This window comes from Takifugu flavidus, unplaced genomic scaffold (assembly GCF_003711565.1).
Source record: "Takifugu flavidus isolate HTHZ2018 unplaced genomic scaffold, ASM371156v2 ctg924, whole genome shotgun sequence".
Classification (NCBI taxonomy): domain Eukaryota; kingdom Metazoa; phylum Chordata; class Actinopteri; order Tetraodontiformes; family Tetraodontidae; genus Takifugu; species Takifugu flavidus.
This window is the reverse complement of record NW_026622534.1, coordinates 1-21238: the sequence shown is the minus strand read 5'-3', so window position 1 is coordinate 21238 and position 21238 is coordinate 1. Positions and strand designations below refer to the sequence as shown.

Here is a 21238-nt window from a genome sequence, read left to right as displayed (position 1 = left end):
ATGGCCAATTCATTTCTTCTGATCTTTCAAAAGGAAGAAATTTTCTAATTGGTCTTAGCGGTTCCTGGGAGATGCTAAAAGTGGCCTGACATAGCTCAGGTCTCCCATTTGGATAATGTTTGACCTGGGCTGTTTTTTGCATCCAACTACCCAAAGGTGGTTTGGTGCTTTTTTTGCCAAAACCTCTTTATGTTGTCATACCAGTGTTGTTGTTGGGTTCTTGTGAGTTCGCTGGGCTGCTTTCTCTCAAAGCCCTGATGTGGCTGGTCTGCTGTGCCTTGGGCCTGGTTGTTTCCCCATCCCTGTGGCTGTGAACTGCCCCCACCTATGGGCTCCTCCAGTCTTGGCCTTTTTGCCGGCCTTTCAATGAAAAAAGTGACCAGAGATCCATGAAGCAATGTGTCCGGCATGTGAGAGTTAACATGTAGAGTATTTACTTAAAAAGAAATGTTAGCTGTGAAATAAAACTAGATAATAGAAATTGTTCTTACATGTCTACACTATCCATCAGTTCAGACATCTCATCCTCTATCCAGTATCTCTTTCTTTTTCGATTATGATATCCGGGCTGCTGGAAATTATTGTTGAACTCTGAGGTGTCATCGTGCTGTTGATACAATGGATCAGCACTGTGGTGCAAAAAATACATTTGTTTGTTAGGTTTACTGTGTTCTCAATATTTCTAGTTCAACATCCTTCCTGTTTTAACCCCGTGCCATTTTGAAACTACTTTTATTCATACATAATTTATTCCTTTCAAATATTTGGGAAGTCCTTAATGGGACTACATGGTGACTAACGTTAAATCATTGTTCTGAACATCTCTGTTGTCACCTTTCAACAGAGGAAGTGAATCATTATGTTTGTGATTTAAATTTTCTTCAGTCATGTGTTACAAAATATCAATAATAAAAGATAAAATTATCAATTATAAAGAGTATTTCTACTGCTACTGATGGGGCCCATTGTTGCCAAGGACAGACTGTTTGAGGATATTGTGGTATGGGCCTTCTCAATGCTGTCTCTGGATATGGCCAATTCATTTCTTTTGATCTTTTAAAAGGAAGAAATTTTCTAATTGGTCTTAGCGGTTCCTGGGAGATGCTAAAAGTGGCCTGATATAGCTCAGGTCTCCCATTTGGATAATGTTTGACCTGGGCTGGTTTTTGCATCCAACTACCCAAAGGTGGTTTGGTGCTTTTTTTTTGGCCAAAACCTCTTTATGTTGTCATACCAGTGTTGTTGTTCGGTTCTTGTGACGTCACTGGGTTGCTTTCTCTCAGAGCCCTGATGTGGCTGGTCTGCTGTGCCTTGGGCCTGGTCGTTTCCCCATCCCTGTGGCTGTGAACTGCCCCCGCCTATGGGCTCCTCCAGTCTTGGCCTTTTTGCCAGCCTTTCAATGAAAAAAGTGACCAGAGATCCATGAAGCAATGTGTCCGGCATGTGAGAGTTAACATGTAGAGTATTTACTTAAAAAGAAATGTTAGCTGTGAAATAAAACTACATAATAGAATTTGTTCTTACATGTCTACACTATCCATCAGTTTGGACATCTCATCCTCTATCCAGTATCTCTTTCGTTTTCGAGTATGATGTCCGGGCTGCTGACAATTATTGTTGAACTCTGAGGTGTCATTTAGCTGTTGATACAATGGAGCGGCACTGTGGTGCAAAAAATACATTTGTTTGTTAGGATTACTGTGCTCTCAATATTTCTAGTTCAACATCCTTCCTGTTTTAACCCCATGCCATTTTACAAAGACTTTTATCCACACATAATTTATTCCTTTCAAATATTTGGGAAGTCCTTAATGGGACTACATGGTGACGAAAGTTAAATCATTGTTCTGAACATCTCTGTTGTCACTTTTCAACAGAGGAAGTGAATCATTATGTTTGTGATTTAATTTTTTTCAGTAGTGTGTTGCAAAATATCAATTATAAAAGATAAAAATATCTATTATAAATATTTCTGCTGATGGGGCTGCAACAGGACACAGTTCTAGAATATTGTGGTATGGGCCTTCTCAATGCTGTCTCTGGACATGGCCAATTCATTTCTTCTGATCTTTCAAAAGGAAGACATTTTCTAATTGGTCTTAGCGGTTCCTGGGAGATGCTAAAAGTGGCCTGATATAGCTCAGGTCTCCCATTTGGATAATGTTTGACCTGGGCTGTTTTTTGCATCCAACTACCCAAAGGTGGTTTGGTGCTTTTTTTTGCCAAAACCTCTTTATGTTGTCATACCAGTGTTGTTGTTCGGTTCTTGTGAGTTCGCTGGGCTGCTTTCTCTCAAAGCCCTGATGTGGCTGGTCTGTTGTGCTTTGGGCCTGGTCGTTTCCCCATCCCTGTGGCTGTGAACTGCCCCAGCCTATGGGCTCCTCCAGTCTTGGCCTTTTTGCCGGCCTTTCAACGAAAAAAGTGACCAGAGATCCATGAAGCAATGTGTCCGGCATGTGAGAGTTAACATGTAGAGTATTTACTTAAAAAGAAATGTTAGCTGTGAAATAAAACTACATAATAGAATTTGTTCTTACATGTCTACACTATCCATCAGTTCAGACATCTCATCCTCTATCCAGTATCTCTTTCTTTTTCGATTATGATGTCCGGGCTGCTGGAAATTATTGTTGAACTCTGAGGTGTCATCGTGCTGTTGATACAATGGATCAGCACTGTGGTGCAAAAAATACATTTGTTTGTTAGGTTTACTGTGTTCTCAATATTTCTAGTTCAACATCCTTCCTGTTATAACCCCGTGCCATTTTGAAACTACTTTTATTCATACATAATTTATTCCTTTCAAATATTTGGGAAGTCCCTAATGGGACTACATGGTGACTAAAGTTAAATCATTGTTCTGAACATCTCTGTTGTCACCTTTCAACAGAGGAAGTGAATCATTATGTTTGTGATTTAAATTTTCTTCAGTCATGTGTTACAAAATATCAATAATAAAAGATAAAATTATCAATTATAAAGAGTATTTCTACTGCTGCTGATGGGGCCCATTGTTGCCAAGGACAGACTGTTTGAGGATATTGTGGTATTGGCCTTCTCAATGCTGTCTCTGGATATGGCCAATTAATTTCTTTTGATCTTTTAAAGCAAAAAGTGTCCAAGTAAATGTGCTGGAGTTAGCCTTCAAAGCTAACACTTCTGTAGCATAGCTATTATGCCAAAATATTTTGATGGATTTCCTAATTTTTAAATCTATGCAATACATTTTTAAATCTATGCAATTAATATGGCAATATTCATAGTAGCTGTAGAGAGTAAACTTACGAGTCCTGAGAGTTACTTCCTTGAAGAAAAGTGTCAGGTGACTGTGCACCCGGAGGCTCTGGGTTCTCCATAGGCTTTTTATTTTTAGAGAAACAACCGATCCCCATCAAACTCCTTTTCTCTAAAGCTGGCCATGAAAAAAGAAAGTTACTGTCAGAAAACTAGATTTAAAAACCTCATACAGATTCACATTTTGTTCCAGTCAAAAGCAATAGATCCTTAAACCCAAACAATTAAGAACAATTAATTTTGCAGCCTGTCCATACCTGCCACCTCACATGAACTATTTTACGTTCAAGAAAATGGTAAAAAAAACAAAACAATTTGAAATCTTTATTTGATTCTCAAAACTTGAAAAAATTGTGGAGTCTTGCATCAAACAGATCAATTACCCACAGATTGTGATTTAAATCTGCAGAGTATAATATGAGCTTCCAAAATGTAGTAGGTTGAAAATTAAATTAAAGGTATTTTCTCCAGCTTAACATCAGCTTGGAGTGCCAAAAAGGTCACTCTCCATCCTAAACAAGGTCAAGTGAAATGGCATTGCAAATGTTGATGCGTAAATCCGCCTCAACATCTCCAAATGGGTGCCGCGTAAACCAGTAACTCTCTAACGCAGTACTCACTCTCTTGAGCAAGGCATATTTCAAAGCATGTCAATCCTGACACGTTTCAATCAGCTCTGATTTGGAAAGCATTAACAGCTGATCATTTTGATGAACATTTCCTTTTCCTTACAGTTCAATATAAACTCCATGTTGAGCAAACTTTGTGTGAGGGTTGTTACCTATTATATGTTTGCTGTCTGCAGACTGCAAAATGCCACTGAAATCTACTGTTGTTTTAGGGTTGTTTTGGCCATGGAGAAGTCACATTCAGTGACAAAGATTATATAGATATAATATAATATTTATAATACGATATAAAGATATAAAGATGATCAGCAGATAACACTCAACAGCCACACACACACACACACACACACACACACAACACACACACATACATACATACATGCATGCATTACAAAATTTCACTGAAATCTGTTCATAATATATTGAAAGCATTAAGAGCTGATCATTTTGACGAATGTTTCCTCTTCTTTGCAGTTCAATTTAAACTCCATGTTGGCCAGATCAGTTGATGTATTATGCAGTGATAATAAATAGGAATTCATTAAACCTTGATGTGTGGTTGTTACAGTGGACATGCAGAGCAAACTTTGTGTGAGCGTTCTTACCTATTATATGTTTGCTGTCTGTAGACTGCAACACCCCACTGAAATCTACTGTTGTTTTGGCTACGGAGAACTTATATTCAGGTTTAAAACCAATTTTATTCGGTTTAATCTTTTTTATCGAGTTCACTGGCCTCAGATTTATCGAAGTACCAAATATAAAATGCAATAAATATTATCAGCAAATAACACTTATCAGCCAACTTGTCCACCTTTGCATATATTGAGAGGTTGTGGCTAAGGTAGATATATTGTCTTTATAGATTAATGAGTTTAAAGCATCAAAGTAACTTCTGTGAGGGTGATGTTTGGTCACCCGCGCTGTTCGTTTACTAGACTCAGATCAACCACACAAACAACAGGAGGCCTTGCAAGGGAGAGCCGACGAGCAGTTCAAGCTTCCTCTCTCAACTCCGTCCGTCTGCTGCTCGCTCTCCTCTTTTATTTGGTGCACACAAGATTTATGTCAACCTGACCTCATGATTCCTTCTCCTCCTATCTCTACGACTTCCTCGTGTCCTTGAACATGGTACCTCCCAGTGCTGGGAACATAACAGCTTCAATACTTGAGTCAAACACTCATACATTCTTTTTGATTAAACATTCTAAATCTACTTACTATACTTACTATAGCATTGAAACGATAATAGTAATAACAACAATAATTCTTCTCACATTTCCCTCCTGTTTATCGTTAAATGCGTCTAGATTCTCATTGTCAGTATTACATCATTTCATTTACATCTTGCATCACATTTGTCCATTCTTCTTCTGATTCCTCTTCATCGTTGTCCAGTAGAGATTGTTCTTCCACCTGCAGCAAAGTACTAGTAACAGCTGATCCCACGAGTCGGCCAATGCAACCCCGAAAAGAGGTACTACACAGCAAGCTAGTATGGCTAATACTAGCAGCACTATCCCTATCATCATTCCTATCTTGAACAACAGTTCCCTCCACCTTGACAACATTCCTGTAAGCCAGTCTGGTGGGGGACTACCATCATCAATCATAGCTCTCTGTAGTTTAGTTAAATTTCTCAATGCGCTATCTATCAGGTGACCGTCCGCATCATTCTCTGGGATGAACGTACAACAGTAATCTCCTACCATTGCACACACTCCTCCCTGGGGGGCCGTTATGAGATCTAAGGCCATCCTATTCTGCATGGTCATCAGTCTTAGCGCTGTCATTTCTTCCTTGACTCCTGTGAGAGCAACTTTTGTCAAATTAGTAAATACTTTCAACCTGTAATCAACTGTTTCCAATCTCAATATGTTCTTTCCTATTCCTAGCCACGGAAAGAGTGTCATGATCACTTTATTTCCGGTTGGCCAATGCTTAAACTCTCGTGGTACATCTGTGCCCCACACTGAGTCATGTGGTTTGAACTCGTCATTCAAATCTCTCCTGGAACGCAACTGTGGTGCAGATCTAGCATTAGCAGCATAAATTATGACTGTGTGATCCTTGAGATGTACTGGAGCACACACTCCTGACCAGTTTGCTGGTAGGTCTGCATACGCATTGTGTCCACATAACCACCATCCCTTATTCACTAATTGCGTGCCTTTGTCTCCTGGCGCGAAAGCGGGATAGTTACATGTACAGTTATAACCTTCTGGACACCTCTGTGTTGAATGATTCTGTGTCCAAGCTGTGAAAGTAGCATAGCGCCACCATGTATTCAAACTGTAAGTGTGTGAGGACTCTGGATTTTGTTCTAACCACGAATGTTCTAAGTGGCTAACTATGGTGCGTTTAGCGCGCGCGTAGCTCTCATCCTGTCTCAGAGCATCTTTCTGTCCCTGATTACCTCCCTCCTGTCGGAAATTCCAAAGACCAAAACTCACGAGTCCCGCCGTCACAGCACTCACCACAATTAGGAAGAACAACTTCATTTCCTTTTAGCTCTCCTTCTCAGGTTCCGACGGGGTTCAGCCGTTGCTGGACCTATACAGGCCGTCAGCCGTTTACGGAGAGTCCGCCACTGCTCCCTCGCCTTCACCTGGAAGAATTTTCTGTTTTTTTACAATGTGAAAGGTGTATCCACGACAGTTTTCCGTCCACTCGAACTGCAGTCTTTGTGGTCAGCTGTACTTGATGAGGACCTTCCCATCTAGGCGTGTTCCACCTCTTCCGCACAAACTTCTTCACCCACACGTAGTCGCCCGGTTGAATGGGTTCCTGGGGGGTGGAATCTGTGGAAGACACAGGACTAGGCAGAACATTTACTGTATTCACACATCGGTTAAGTAACACTTTTTTCAGATAATCTGCTATTGTTTCTTCAACATGTTTTAGCTCATTTGTTGTTGCAAAGTATGGCAGGCAATAAGGCCGCCCATATAATGCTTCAAAGGGTGTGATGCCTGTTTTCTTGTGTGGTGTTATGTGCATCCATAATTTCACCAGGTCGAGACAAAACATCCAGTTCTTTCCTGTCTCGTCCATAGATTTCTTCAGTCTGTTCTTAATAGTTCCGTTGACTCTTTCAACCAACCCTGCACTCTGAGGGTGGTATGCGCAGTGATTCTTCAAATCAATGCCCAAAGTTACTCCTACAGTTTTCACTATCTCATTTACAAAATGGCTTCCATTGTCGCTCCAGATGACCTTCGGGATGCCAAACCTGGGAATGATCTCTCTACATAAAACTTTTGCTACTGTCAGTGCATCTGCTTTTGCTGTAGGGAAAATTTCTACCCACCTAGTAAATCCATCTAACACTACTAGACAATATTGTTTACCTTCACATGGTGTTAGCTGAATAAAATCTAGAAAAACTGTGTGAAATGGATGATTTGGTAATGGTGTAGTGCCTGCAGGGGCCTTAAGGGCTCCCTGTGGGCTGTGTTTTACACAAATAGCACATTGTGAACAAAAATTTTTTGAGTATGTATGAAATCCTATAGTATAATAATGTTCATTAACCATCTGTACCATCCCTCCTGTTGAGACATGGCATGGCCCATGGCTCACTAATGCTGCCCATTTATGCATATTCGGGGAAGGATTGGCTTGTTTCCTATGGTTAACAGTCCTTTATCATCCAGTTTGGCTCCTCGCTTCTTCCACGTGGCCTTTTCTTTTCCTGGAGCACTTTGTTGCATTTCTTTTAGAATATCATTATCTGCAGGTTCTAAGGTAAATGATTCTTCATTATCAAGAAGTGTGTTGTTATTTGCTGCAGCCTTTGCGGCTCTGTCAGCAAAGGCATTGCCTTGTGAGACTGCGTCTGTGTTCTTAGTGTGTGCAGTGCATTTACATACAGCTATTTTGCGTGGCTGCTGTACTGCAGCTAATAACTTTTTTAACAGTTCTGCATGCATGACCGGTTTGCCGGTCGACGTTTTCATCCCTCTTAAATTCCATTGTTGAGCAAACACAAACAGCGTGGAAAAAGCATATTGACTATCTGTATAAATGGTAACATCTTGTCCTTTGCTTAGTTCACAGGCACGTGTGAGTGCGACGAGTTCTGCAGCTTGAGCAGAATAGGAGGAGGGAAGTGATTTCGCCTCCACCACCTCAGTTGCTGTGACTACTGCATAGGCAGTTCTAGTGCGTCCACAGTCATCCTTTCTCGATGATCCATCCACAAATAGTGTCTGTCCTGTAGTCAACGCGACATCACTGAGATCTGGTCGCGGCAGGACCTTGGTGGAGACCTCATCCAGGCAGTTGTGCTGGTGTCCCTCTTCTGCGGTGGGTAGCAGCGTCGCTGGGTTTAAGGTCGTACAGCGTCGAATCGTCAGATTCGGCTGAGAGAGCAACACTGCCATGCAGGAAAGATGACGTGCGGGCGACAGGAATGCTATCTTACTTTGTAGCAGCAGTATTGACACTGCATGTGGAACTAGCAAAGTTAGCTCATGATATAGCACCACTCCTGCGGAGGCTTTTACTGCCTCAGATGCTGCCACCACTGCTTTAACGCATGGTGGGAGTGCACAAACTACGGAATCTAGCTTGTGGGAGTAATAGGCCACTGGCTGCCTCTTATCTCCGTGTTTTTGCAACAAAACTGAAGTCATAAAATTACCTTTGCAATCTACGACCTGCTCAAAAGGCTTCTGATAGTCTGGCAGCTTTAACACTCCAGCACCTACAAGGGCCTGTTTTGTGTGTGTAAATGCTTCTTCAGCTTCAGGGGTCCAAGTTAACACATCAGTCATTGCTAAGGGATTATCATACATCAATGCTTGTAAAGGGGCAGTTATTTTCGCATAATCTAAGATCCATGATCTGCAAAAATTCACAAGTCCTAAGAATGACATCATCTGCTTCTTTGTTTTTGGTTTTGGGGCTTCAAGCACTGCTGTTTTCCTCGACTCGAGAATAGCTTTACCATTATGTGTCAAAACATGGCCCAGATAAATCACTTTCTGCTTCACCAGCTGCAGTTTACTTTTGCTTAATCTATGGCCTTGAGCGGCTAGCCAGTGTAGCAATGCTAGCGTGTCTGACCAACAATCTGCCTCTGTTTTTGACGACATGAGGATGTCATCCACGTAGACGAGGATTTGACTTCCACACGGAGGTTTAAACTTAGCTAACGATGACATCATTACCTGAGAAAAGATTGTGGGACTCTCACAGTAGCCCTGAGGTAACCTTGTCCAGGTGTACCTCCGTCCTTGAAACGTAAATGCAAACCAAAACTGGCTGTCTGGATGTACTGGTACAGAGAAAAATGCATTGGATACATCGATCACCGTGTACCACTGATGTTCAGGGTTTAAGTCATTCAGCAGAGTGTATGGATCTGCAACTAAGGGAGACCTAGGGACCACTGCAGCGTTTACAGCTTGCAGGTCCTGCACCATCCGCCAGCCGGTAGATGGTGGTGACTTCCTTACTGGAAATAGGGGTGTATTTACAGGGGATTCAGGACACTCTCTGATGACTCCTGCTTTAAGCAGTGAGTTAAATATCGGAACAATACCCTCCTGTGCGTCAGTCTTAAGGGGATATTGTCTCTGAAATGGTCTATAATCTGATTTAGGGATTATTTTTACAGGTTCTGCTCCTTTTATAAGACCTACATCTGCAGGTCCTTCCGACCATAATTCAGGGGGAAGCTCTTTCAGCTTCTCTTCTTCCTCCTGCGTGAGGAAGATGTTTTCTTCTCATGAACTCTGGTCTGTGAGGTGCGTTGCTGGATGTGTCAGCAACCATGTTTTAAGGGGAATGCGCCACACCTGGAACTGATCATTAAAATCAACCTCACCCTTAGGCCTATAGGGCAGGCTGCTCCAGTGTTTTACGTCACATCCCAAGTCTTGCCACCTTTTCTTAAGTGGTTTAGCAATAGAAACATGTGGTACAGAACCTGACACTTTGAATAGCGCTGCTGCTTCGGCGGAAAGGCTTCCTGCCGTGCAGACAGCTGTCTGACCACACACATATAGGTGCATAATTACAATCATTTGTGGATCTTTGAGTTTAGCAAACTTCTCTGCATAGCTTGATGTGCCGTGTGGGTCTGATTTACAGAATCCACCAGTGCGCTCCACGTGCATGGTTACATGCAGGTCAGCTTGATTGTGGAGTTGGGCTTCAGGCTGTAAGTATGACAGAGCTTTACCATATATCATAGTGATTGGGTCAGAAAATGGAGGGGGCTGCTTTTCAGGAATGTCAAGTGACCAAAATTTACTGCACATCTCTCCTTCTCTTACCCACAGATTAACCATTCTATCTACAGACCACACTCCTTCGGCTGTGGTACGAATCATCAACTGAAGCTGAGAGATAAGATCTCTTCCTAACAGATTTACGGGACATGTGGTGGAGATCACGAAAGGGGCTTTAAGTGTGATTCCACTTACAGGGTCACAAACATCTACAGGAACTGACATTCTTTCTTTAGTTATGAGACCATTTGCTGATCTCACAAAAATCTGTGTAGAAGTTGGTGCCAGGGCTATTGGATCTCTAATTACTGATTTACCTGCACCCGTATCTACTAAGAATGTTAAAGAATTGCCTAACACGGTCAGTTGTATTTCTGGTTTGCCTTCAGCAAACAGGAAGATGGTTTCTAAGTCTAAAACATCTTCTAAGTCATCTTTTTCAAATTGGTCAAATTTTGTGCCCTGATTTGTTTTAATTTTTGTGACATCTTTTTCCGGTTCTAGTCATTGCTGAGGTGGATTAGAACCTTGCTGCTGTCCTCTATTGTATCTCTGGTCACGTTGTTTCTTTCTGCAATTACGTTCCCAGTGTCCATAATTTTTACAATAATGACACTGATCTTTTTCACTGAAATTGCCTCCTCCTCCCCTTCCGCCTCGGCCTCGCCCACGTCCTCGGCCTCGGCTTGGGACAGGGTTGGCATTGAAAAACATGCCTGTTGATTGATTCTTACTTTTTTGGCATTGTCTTTCAGCATGCATAGCATGTTGTTCATAGCGGTTTAGGTTACTAGTTCCGAAATCAACTAATTGTCTCTCTACCCAGGTTTTTATCTCTGATTTTGATCCCCCATGTATAGCTTGCTTTAACTGCTGTTGGTAGGGACCTTCTGGTTCTTCCGCATACGGAATTCCACTATTTTTTCGGAACACATCTTTCATTCTCATGCTATAGTCTTCAAAACTTTCGTCAGTCTTTTGTCTCGTGGTCGTAATGGCGCTGTAGTCAGCTCGTCTAGTAAAAGTAGTTCGCATGCGCTCGTACAGTCTGTCAAGTCTGTCATTTAGTTCTTGGCTGTTAGGCTGCCATGGTTGTTGAGTGGCTGGATCCACTGGGACCCAATCTCCTCTAACAGTGCCCCATTTCTTGCCATTAACGCACATGAGGACTTGCTGGGTTTCAGTACCATTAGTATGGTAACTTCTTTTAATTTTGTAATATTGCCTGGCCTGTCTAAGTTACCATCCCAATTAAAGTTAGTCATCCACAGCTGAACATATGAGCATGAACCTGGATATTTGTCTTCCATGTGTTTACATGATGCTGGGATTTCGAATTCAGCACCTTTTGTGGAATGTTGGTTGCCCATGTTTGCACTTTATTTATCAGTTTTTATGTACTTGAGTGGAGACGCCTGATCTCCCGACTGAACAACCCTCAATCCCTACAGGATATCTAGTTCAGTCCCTCCGCCGTGGCCTTATAACCCCTCTTTTTTAATCAGGAGAGTATACACCAAGCTTCTACCTCCGAGGAGGCGGGTGTATCTTGCCTCTGCTTCTCTCCTGATGGCCAGGCAGGTAATACCGCGGTATATTCCGTGTAGCGCTTTTTGTGTCTTATACTCACTCCGTTGTCTCGATGGTTTCTCTCTGAGTTGTTTTAGTGCCTTCTTCCCGTCACTGGAGATGGTCGCCCTGGGAGGGACGAAGACCGGCCTTCCGTCAACTCGTGATGAAAGGTCTTTCACTTCGGACGTCCTTTTGACTCCGGCTGCGCAGACTTCGGCGTTCGGTCGTCCCACGGCGCTCCTTTCCAGGTCTTGGGATCCGGCTCGAAGGACCAATTTTTGTGAGGGTGATGTTTGGTCACCCGCGCTGTTCGTTTACTAGACTCAGATCAACCACACAAACAACAGGAGGCCTTGCAAGGGAGAGCCGACGAGCAGTTCAAGCTTCCTCTCTCAACTCCGTCCGTCTGCTGCTCGCTCTCCTCTTTTATTTGGTGCACACAAGATTTATGTCAACCTGACCTCATGATTCCTTCTCCTCCTATCTCTACGACTTCCTCGTGTCCTTGAACATGATACCTCCCAGTGCTGGGAAACATAACAGCTTCAATACTTGAGTCAAAACTCATACATTCTTTTTGATTTTGATTAAACATTCTAAATCTACTACTATACTTACTATAGCATTGAACGATAATAGTAATAACAACAATAATTCTTCTCACACTTCCAAGCCAGAATTGCAGATTATTTTTTTGGTCAAGTGCCTGTATTGGACAGGTTGAAACTATTATATGGGAAATCTAGTCCAGTACATCTGCTTACTGAAAAATAAGCACATAATTGAACTACAAATAAAGCTTTGTGCATGTCCACGGAGTGGGTCTAAAAATACCATAAAAGTATATAGATATGCTGGAAATCCTGCTCCAGACACACACATATGCACACGCAAACACACACACACATGCGCCGCACACACACATGCACACACAAACACACACACACACACACATACATACATACATGCATACATTACAAAATTTCACTTAAATCTGTTCATAATATATTGAAGCATTAAGAGCTGATCATTTTGATGAATGTTTCATTTTCTTAGCAGTTCAATTTAAACTCCATGTTGGCCAATTCAGTTTTTTTTGCTGTGTGTATGTGTGTGCTGTCGTGTGTTGCGCACGCGTGCAGCTTGTCCAGCCATTTAAAGATGAAGAGAACTAAGGAACTGTCGGGAAAAGCGCCCCAGGAGACGGAGAAGATGGGCAGGCTACATTTCACTTTAGATAACAATTTCACTGATAATATGGTGCGATGACTCTTTTTTTTTCACCCTCTGTCAGCTGTAAGCCCGCACACTTTAAATTCTCAGCCTATGTTTTTTCCTTTGCTAGCTGGTTGTAGGTATCCTGCAAGCTGCTGAGCTGCCAGCGATGGATGTGGGGGGAAACTCTGACCCCTACGTTAAACTCTACCTCCTCCTGGACAAAAAGAAAAATTTTGAAACTAACTAACTAACGACTTTGACCGTTTCTCAAAACATGATGCTATAGGAGCTGTGAAGATACCAATGAGCACCGCTGATTTCAGCCAGTCTCTTGAAGAGTGGAGGGATCTACAGAAAGCAGAGAGGAAGGAGGGGTGGGAGCAAATAATTAAAGAAATGAGATCAGATTACAAACTCTCACTGATGGATCATGTGTGTGTCTGTGTATTAGAGTGAGAAGCTTGGAGATGTATGTCTGTCACTTAGGTATGTGCCCACTGCTGGAAAGTTGACAGTGATGATTTTAGAAGCCAAAAACTTGAAGAAAATGAAAATGGATGTGGGAGGGCTGTCAGGTGGGTAGAGCCATTTAAAACCACACGCAATCACTGCATTTGTGTCTGTACGCACTAATTTAAGCAGATGCAATGAAGGAAGCCAAGCAATAGGCCAAAAAGGCGCATCTGTTATTTGGTGTAAATGAAAGTCTAACTAGTCGGGACTCAGACCCACTGCACATGTGCCGAACTGACGACAATTCCGGGTTGCTCCTCCTCCGTCCTATTTTAGACCCTTATGTGAAAATCCACTTCATGCAAAATGGGAAAAGACTGAAGAAAAAGAAAACGACGATAAAGAAGAACAGTCTGAATCCTTACTACAACGAGTCCTTTAGCTTTGAAGTGCCATGTGAGCAGATAGAGGTACTTGGCGTTCACATTTGCATGTTTGTCCCTAACATCTTCCAGTCCCTTATTCTAACATCACATTCACACATCCTCACTTCCCCAAAAATGTCCTTTTTCAAGAACACATACACAGATTCTGAAAAACTGATTTCCTGTGTGTGTTCCGTAGAAAGTGCAGATTGCAGTGACTGTGTTGGACTACGATAAGATTGGCAAAAACGACGCCATTGGGAAAGTGGTGCTGGGTGCCAGCAGCACTGGGACTGAGCAACGCCACTGGTCCGACATGCTGGCTAACCCCGCAGGCCATAGCTCAGTGGCACAGCCTCCGGCATCAAGAGGAAGTCAACTCTTTACTTTACCTCAAGCAGTCTCTTATACCTCATATCTTACCTCTCATATAATTCCCATATGATACAAAAAGAAACTTACTTTAATAAAAATGACAATACTCTATACTAACCTTAAGACTGTCACCTGATTTGGTGGAAACATGAACTTGTTCCTTTAGGAATTCTAACTCAAGGGTCTAAGAAGAGAAGTTGTCACAACTTTGCTGCTTGAAAAGCCCTCTGAGGCGACAATGTTTGTGATTTTGGGGTCTTAATAAACTTGGTTTGATTTAGATGCAGCTCTTGGGCATTGTAAGGGTTTTGATTTAATCGACCAAAATTCTAGACCAAAGTACTTATACAAGTACACAATATGTTCTACCTCCCAGTGTAGTTGAAATTTGGAAATTATGTTCTGGCTAGGTTTGTGATTGAAACAGATTTTGAGCCAAAAGCCAGACCCAAAATGCAGACATAGACACAACACACAGGTTTTATTTTCAAAAATTTAATGAAACATTAAAGTGACAGATGACTGGAAATGGAAATTACAGGCAAGCAAAGCTGATTCGAACAATTAATCTGGAAATGAGCAAAATAGGACAAGACAGGTGATGCAGGTAAAAACACAAAAGCATGAGAGCAAACGCTTAATCTACAAAGGTTTTCTAGAAAAGGGGGCCAAGCATTACTGCAGAGGGATTTACAACGATCTGGCGAGGTGAGGAGAAATGAGCCGCAGATCCAATTAACCAATACGATCAAAAGGTGGGTAAGGTGGTGCCTCTTCAGAAAGAAAGCCAGCCCCCGCCTGCCTGGGAATGGGAAAGAAAGAAAAAAAAAAAACATTAGCAAGAAAAAACAACAAACTGAAGCACACCAAGCAGTTTCAAGACGGAATTTTCAAAATGGAATGATTTACTGACTTAATAAATAACGTGTGAACAATAGACTCAACGGGCAGCCTTGCTTGGTACCTCTTTCCAGGATGAATAGGTTTGAAATAGCTGTTCATTTTTATTCTGGTTGATTAAATAATGCTGTAATAGTTTGAAGAAACTGTTGAAATCCAAATTGTTCTAATACTATATATGTTTAAGGTAATCGAGGCATTACTGCCTGGAGTTGGTTTTTCTTTATCTGTTCAACCATACGTACTGTTTGATAATTGCAGTAGCCTATAATATTAGATTCTGGAAAAAAGCCTATAATTTTACAACTACCCTGCAAGCATCCCAGACTTTACACTTTTGCATTGTCATTTTCATCAAAATATTGTTTTATATCTGTTCTAAAAACACTAAAATCTGAATTTTCTAGAAATTAAGACCAGACGATGATTTGTTCATCAAATCTTACGTAATAATACCAAATTACTGATTTGGTATTTTGCCTAATGTCATTTGAATAGATTTTAACTCCTGCACACCTGGATATAAGAAGCATCCTGCACCCCTGGTGCTCCATAAGTAACAATAACATGAACACAAACTCCGACAAAACAAAGAGCATCAGAAAAAAAAACCCACTTCCAATAATGAGGCCTCTTCCAAGGCCTCAAATGGAGTGTTACTGTATAGAGAAAAAGTCTCTCTGCTTGATGGAGCAGAGGGCCCAACAAGGCCTCAAAGCTGACACTCAGATCCATTATGCCCAGAAAAATTAATCGTCAGGACAGCTTGCTGAGCTAAATCAAAAGAGAATATTGTTTTTTCAAAACTCACCAGTATCCGTCCCTGCCACATCTTCCATTACTGCCTCTGCTGAGTTGTAAATCACCGGGCCTGCCTTGTAGTGTATCCCCATAGGAAACAAGGTGGCTGGTCTGTTTTCAGGGTTTAGTAGTGGTTGTCTAAATTGCCTTGGCTGAGTAAAGCCTTGTCCTCTGCCATTGCGATTAAAGGGTATTTCTCCTGCTGCTGCTGGGGCCCTTTGTTGACAAGGACCGCTTATTCTAGGATATTGTGGTATGGACCTTATCAATACTGGCTCTGGATATGGCCAATTCATTTCTGGTGGTCTTTCAATAGGACGAAAATTTATAATTGGTCTTACCGGTTCCTGGGAGGTGCTAAAAGTGGCCTGGTATGGCTCAGGTCTCCAATATGGATCATGTCTGTCCTGGCCTGGGTTCTGCATCCAACTATCCAAAGGTGGTTGGCCTGTGTTGGCTTGGGCTCGGTGCTTTTTTCGCCGACGCGTATTCTGGTTACGAGACCATTGTTGTTGTTTGGTTCTTCTTTCTTCGATTCCCTGATATGGCTGGTCTGCTTTGCCTTGGGCCTGGTCGTTTCCCCATCCCTGAGGCTGTGAACTACCCCAGCCGATGGGCGGCACCTGTCTTGGCTTATTCATCGGCCTTTTACTGAAAAAAGTGACCAGAGATCCATGAAGCAATGGCATGTGAGAGTTAATAAGTAGAGTATTTACTTAAAAAGAAATGTTAGCTGCGAAATAAAACTACGTCATAGAAATTGTTCTGACAAGTCTACACTGTCCATCGGTCCGGACATCTCATCCTCTATCCCGACGCTCCTTCGGTTTAGAGTATAACGTTGTTGCTGCTGAAAATTATTGCTGAACTCTGAGGTGTCATTGTGCTGTTGATACAATGGATCGGCACTGTGGTGCATAAAATACATTTGTTTGTTAGGATTACTGTGCTCTCAATATTTCTAGTTCAACATCCTTCCTGTTTTAACCCCATGCCATTTTACAAAGACTTTTATCCACACATAATTTATTCCTTTTAAATAATTGGGAAGTCCTTAATGGGACTACATGGTGACGAAAGTTTAATCATTGTTCTGAAGATCTCTGTTGTCACCTTTCAACAGAGGAAGTGAATCTTTATGCTTGTGATTTTAATTTTCTTCAGTAATGTGTTACAAAATATCAATTATAAAAGTTACAAATATCAATTATACAGGATATTCTACTGCTGCTGATGGGGCCCATTGTTGTCAAGGACGGACTGTTCTAGGATAACGTGGTATGGGCCTTCTCAATGCTGTCTCTACACATGGCCAATTCATTTCTGCTGATCTTTCAAAGGAATACATTTGATTTAATTGGTCTTACTTACGGTTCCTCGGGAGATGCTAAAAGTGGCCTGATATAGCTCAAGTCTCCCATTTGGATTATAGTTGACTTGGCCTTGTTTCTGCATGCAACTAACCAAAGGTGGTTTGGTGCTTTTTTTTGCCAAAACCTCTTTATGTTGTCATACCAGTGTTGTTGTTCGGTTCTTGTGACTTCGCTGGGCTACTTTCTTTCGAAGCCCTGATGTGGCTGGTCTGCTGTGCCTTGGGCCTGGTCGTTTCCCCATCCCTGGGCCTGGTCGTCGCCCTAGCCTTGGGCCTGGTCGTCTCCCCATCCCTGGGCCTGGTCGTCTCCCCATCCCTGGGCCTGGTCGTCGCCCGAGCCTTGGGACTGGTCGTCTCCCCATCCATGGGCCTGGTCGTCTCCCCAGCCTTGGGCCTGGTCGTCGCCCCAGCCTTGGTCCTGGTCGTCTCCCCAGCCTTGGGCCTGGTCGTCGCCCATCCCTGGGCCTGCTCGTCTCCCCAGCCTTGGGCCTGATCGTTTCCCCCATCCTGGGCCTGGTCGTCTCCCATCCCTGGGCCTGGTCGCCGCCCCAGCCTTGGGCCTGGTCGTTTCCCCATCCCTGGGCCTGATCGTTTCCCCATCCCTGGGCCTGATCGTTTCCCCAGCCTTGGGCCTGGTCGTTTCCCCAGCCTTGGGCCTGGCCGTCCCCAGCCATGGGCCTGGCCGTTTCCCCAGCCTTGGGCCTGGCCGTTTCCCCAGCCTTGGGCCTGGTAGTTCCCCAGCGTTGGGCCTGGTCGTTTCCCCATCCCTGGGCCTGGTCGTTTCCCCAGCCTTGGGCCTGGTCGTTTCCCCAGCCTTGGGCCTGGCCGTTTCCCCAGCCTGGGGCCTGGCCGTTTCCCCAGCCTTGGGCCTGGTCGTTTCCCCAGCGTTGGGCCTGGTCGTTTCCCCAGCGTTGGGCCTGGTCGTTTCCCCATCCCTGGGCCTGGTCGTTTCCCCAGCCTGGCCTGCCTGGTCGTTTCCCCAGCCTTGGGCCTGGCCGTTTCCCAAGCCTTGGGCCTGGTTGTTTCCCCAGCCTTGGTCCTGGTCGTTTCCCAATCCCTGTGGCTGTGAACTGCCCCCGCCTATGGGCTCCTCCTGTCTAGGCTCATTCTTCGGCCTTTCACTGAAAAAAGTGACCAGAGATCCATGAAGCAATGTGTCTAGAGCATGTGAGAGTTAACATGTAGAGTATTTACTTAAAAGGAAATGTTAGCTGCGAAATAAAACTACATAATAGAAATTGTCCTTACATGTCTCCAGTATCCATGGGTTCGGACATCTCATCCTCTATCCCGACACTCCTTCGGTTGAGAGTATACCATTGTTGCTGCTGAAACTTATTGCTGAACTCTGAGATGTCATTTTGCTGTTGATACGATGGACCGGCACTGTGGTGCATAAAATACATTTGTTCGTTAGGATTACTGTGCTCTCAATATATTCTAGTTCAACATCCTTCCTGTTTTAACCCCGTGCCATTTTGAAACTACTTTTATTCATGTATAATGTATTCCTTTCACATATTTGGGAAGTCCTGAATGGGAGAACATGGTGACTAAAGTTACATCATTGTTGTAAACATCTCTGTTGTCACCTTTTAACAGAGGAAGTAAATCATTATGCTTGTGATTTTAATTTTCTTTAGTAGTGTGTCACAAAATGTCAATTATAAAAGATAAAATTATCAATTATAAAGGTTATTTCTACTGCTGCTGATGGGGCCATTGTTGCCAAGGACAGACTGTTCTAGGATATTGTGGTATGGTCCTTCTCGAGGCTGTCTCTGGACATGGCCAATTCATTTCTGCTGATCTTTCAAAAGGAAGAAATTTCCTCATTTATCTTAGCGGTTCCTGGGAGATGCTAAAAGTGGCCTGATATAGCTCAGGTCTCCCATTTGGATAAGGTTTTGACCTGGCCCTGGTTTTTGCATCCAACTACCCAAAGGTGGTTTGGTGCTTTTTTTTTGCCAAAACCTCTTATGTTGTCATACCAGTGTTGTTGTTGGGTTCTTGTGAGTTCGCTGGGCTGCTTTCTCTCAGAGCCCTGATGTGGCTGGTCTGCTGTGCCTTGGGCCTGGTCGTTTCCCCCTCCCTGTGGCTGTGAACTGCCCCAGCCTATGGGCTCCTCCTGTCTCTGCTCATTCGTCGGCCTTTCACTGAAAAAAGTGACCAGAGATCCATGAAGCAATGTGTCCAGCATGTGAGAGTTAACATTTAGAGTATTTACTTAGAAGGAAATGTTAGCTGCGAAATAAAACTACATAATAGAAATTGTCCTTACATGTCTCCAGTATCCATGGGTTCGGACATCTCATCCTCAATCCCAACGCTCCTTCGGTTGAGAGTATACCATTGTTGCTGCTGAAAATTATTGCTGAACTCTGAGATGTCATTTTGCTGTTGATACGATGGACCGGCACTGTGGTGCATAAAATACATTTGTTCGTTAGGATTACTGTGCTCTCAATATTTCTAGTTCAACATCCTTCCTGTTTTAACCCCGTGCCATTTTGAAACTACTTTTATTCATACATAATTTATTCCTTTCAAATATTTGGGAAGTCCTTAATGGGACTACATGGTGACTAAAGTTAAATCATTGTTCTGAACATCTCTGTTGTCACCTTTCAACAGAGGAAGTGAATCATTATGTTTGTGATTTAAATTTTCTTCAGTCATGTGTTACAAAATACCAATAATAAAAGATAAAATTATCAATTATAAAGAGTATTTCTACTGCTACTGATGGGGCCCATTGTTGCCAAGGACAGACTGTTCTAGGATATTGTGGTATGGGCCTTCTCAATGCTTTCTCTGGACATGGCCAATTCATTTCTTTTGATCTTTCAAAAGGAAGAAATTTTCTAATTGGTCTTAGCAGTTCCTGGGAGATGCTAAAAGTGGCCTGATATAGCTCAGGTCTCCCATTTGGATAAGGTTTGACCTGGCCTGGTTTTTGCATCCAACTACCCAAAGGTGGTTTGGTGCTTTTTTTTGCCAAAACCTCTTTATGTTGTCATACCAGTGTTGTTGTTGGGTTCTTGTGAGTTCGCTGGGCTGCTTTCTCTCAAAGCCCTGATGTGGCTGGTCTGCTGTGCCTTGGGCCTGGTCGTTTCCCCATCCCTGTGGCTGTGAACTGCCCCCACCTATGGGCTCCTCCAGTCTTGGACTTTTTGCCGGCCTTTCACTGAAAAAAGTGACCAGAGATCCATGAAGCAATGTGTCCGGCATGTGAGAGTTAACATGTAGAGTATTTACTTAAAAAGAAATGTTAGCTGTGAAATAAAACTAGATAATAGAAATTGTTCTTACATGTCTACACTATCCATCAGTTCAGACATCTCATCCTCTATCCAGTATCTCTTTCTTTTTCGATTATGATGTCCGGGCTGCTGGAAATTATTGTTGAACTCTGAGGTGTCATCGTGCTGTTGATACAATGGATCAGCACTGTGGTGCAAAAAATACATTTGTTTGTTAGGTTTACTGTGTTCTCAGTATTTCTAGTTCAACATCCTTCCTGTTTTAACCCCGTGCCATTTTGAAACTATTTTATTCATACATAATTTATTCCTTTCAATATTTGGGAAGTCCTTAATGGGACTACATGGTAACTAACGTTAAATCATTGTTCTGAACAACTCTGTTGTCACCTTTCAACAGAGGAAGTGAATCATTATGTTTGTGATTTAAATTTTCTTCAGTAGTGTGTTGCAAAATATCAATTATAAAAGATAAAAATATCTATTATAAAGAGTATTTCTACTGCTGCTGATGGGGCCCATTGTTGCCAAGGACGGACTGTTCTAGAATATTGTGGTATGGGCCTTCTCAATGTTGTCTCTGGACCTGGCCAATTCATTTCTTCTGATCTTTCAAAAGGAAGAAATTTTCTAATTGGTCTTAGCGGTTCCTGGGAGATGCTAAAAGTGGCCTGATATAACTCAGGTCTCCCAGTTG

The 21238-nt window shown here is 42.7% G+C and overlaps 1 protein-coding gene and 1 pseudogene across 1 annotated transcript; one reads left to right on the top strand and one right to left on the bottom strand.

The window, feature by feature from the left end:
- The first annotated feature begins 12873 nt into the window (after positions 1-12873).
- On the top strand, positions 12874-14491 carry LOC130521374 (synaptotagmin-1-like; annotated as a pseudogene).
- Positions 14492-16030: 1539 nt separating this feature from the next.
- Positions 16031-20795, bottom strand: LOC130521375 (eukaryotic translation initiation factor 3 subunit A-like). The gene is made up of 7 exons (XM_057024951.1): positions 20591-20795; positions 20301-20465; positions 19560-19697; positions 19270-19434; positions 18527-18664; positions 17618-18399; positions 16031-16122 (listed from the first exon to the last, which is right to left on the bottom strand). Exons 1-7 carry the CDS (start codon positions 20746-20748, stop codon positions 16031-16033), a joined length of 1638 nt encoding a protein of 545 aa, XP_056880931.1. The 5' UTR covers positions 20749-20795.
- Positions 20796-21238: the final 443 nt, after the last annotated feature.

What these genes read in the sequence shown, in the direction of transcription:
- LOC130521375 (XM_057024951.1), bottom strand. Translation starts at nt 20,748, where the DNA reads ATGTATTTTTTGCACCACAGTGCTGATCCATTGTATCAACAGCACGAT. An exon ending in AGAACCCAACAACAACACTG is followed by an intron (nt 19,698 to 20,300) that starts GTATGACAACAT and finishes TATGCACCACAG; the next exon opens with TGCCGGTCCATCGTATCAAC. An exon ending in CCCATGGATACTGGAGACAT is followed by an intron (nt 18,400 to 18,526) that starts GTAAGGACAATT and finishes CACTTTTTTCAG; the next exon opens with TGAAAGGCCGAAGAATGAGC.